Genomic DNA, 1,381 nt, shown 5'->3' with positions numbered 1-1,381 from the left:
AAAAGAGCAGCGGATGAAGTGACGAAGTTGTGTCGTTCCTCAAAAGTACGGTCACAGTATATAATATACTTTGTAGAAACTATACAAATAGTGTGTGCATTTAGATTAGACAAGCATGAATAGAGAAATTGGCAATTTCAGATTTGTGATGGTAACCAAAAAATTCTAGCTGTTAATGCAGGCCACGGTGGACGGATTCACGACTCACACATATGGAATGCATCGGTTATCTCTCATCATTTAGAACAAGAGCACAGAAATGGTAGAACAGGAACATGGTTGATTGGTATATATTTTATCACAATTTATATAAATTGTGCAATTATTCAACATTTTTTAATACTTGAAACTACTCTTAAAAAATATTAAATTTTTGCTTATTACAACTTTGCACAATAATAATGTTTGTATATAGTTCAATATTAGTGCATATTCATCGTAGTAAAAATAAATAATTTTATTTATTATAACTTATTTTATTAAAAAATTTATGAAATTATTAAGTTCTTAAAAATTCTCACGATTAAAATAATATGCATTGCTACTCTTAACAGGTGATTCTGGATACCCACTACTCCCATATTTGTTAACTCCAATGTTAAATCAACCCGTTGGTACACCTCCTGTTAGATATACCGATGTGCATGTTAAAGCCCGCAGCGAGATTGAACGTTGCATCGGAGTGCTTAAAGGTCGGTGGAGGTGCTTAAGGAAAGAACGAGCACTACATTACAAACCAGAGTTTGCAGGTATCCAACCATTACTAAAAAATAGACATTACTATAAAAATTATTATTAATCATTATTAACAAGATAAGTGATATAATTTTTGTTTGTGCATTTCTCTCTTTCAGCATTGATAGTGAATGCTGCTTGCATTTTGCACAATATTGCAAAGATATATAATGTCCCCGAACCTGATTTATATGTCGATGATATAGACCAAGAAGATGAAGATTTTCTACAAAACATTAATAACGGTAGAGGTCGAGCAGGACAGGAAGTTCGGGAAGCATTAATACGTCGATATTTCACATAATTTAACGTTGAAATTATTTTAGTCATTTTACTTTTAATTTTCAATGGCTGTGTATTCATCTGTAAACGAATATTCAAAGGGTATTTCGCATTATAATAGGTGAAATGTCACTGGAACGCTTTTTGGAAAATAATGTTGCAAATATGTTTCTATACCGGAAAAAGTAAGTTTGCATTATTTTACCGCCCGCCCGCCCCCCGCCCACCTCCTGGGGGCCCAAAAAACCGCATTTTTACATTTTAATTTATTTCTTAATAACAGTATCTTGTAAACATTTGAAAAAATTCATACTTAAACTTCAAGATATAGAGACTGTGCTCAAATTTTTTCAAAATTTAATTT

General features: G+C 32.1%; 1 protein-coding gene across 1 annotated transcript; it reads left to right on the top strand.

Annotated features, from left to right (window-relative positions):
• Window positions 1-31: 31 nt before the first annotated feature.
• Window positions 32-1,077, top strand: LOC108774402 (putative nuclease HARBI1). Its single transcript, XM_018540496.1, has 3 exons — window positions 32-286; window positions 555-749; window positions 855-1,077. The coding sequence occupies exons 2-3, from the start codon at window positions 596-598 to the stop codon at window positions 1,037-1,039; spliced, it is 339 nt and encodes a 112-aa protein (XP_018395998.1). The 5' UTR covers window positions 32-286; window positions 555-595; the 3' UTR covers window positions 1,040-1,077.
• Window positions 1,078-1,381: the final 304 nt, after the last annotated feature.

This window comes from Cyphomyrmex costatus, unplaced genomic scaffold (assembly GCF_001594065.2).
Source record: "Cyphomyrmex costatus isolate MS0001 unplaced genomic scaffold, Ccosl1.0 scaffold2536, whole genome shotgun sequence".
NCBI classification, from domain to species: Eukaryota; Metazoa; Arthropoda; class Insecta; order Hymenoptera; family Formicidae; genus Cyphomyrmex; species Cyphomyrmex costatus.
Note: the sequence above shows the minus strand (reverse complement) of the source record. Positions and strands in the feature narration are given on the sequence as shown.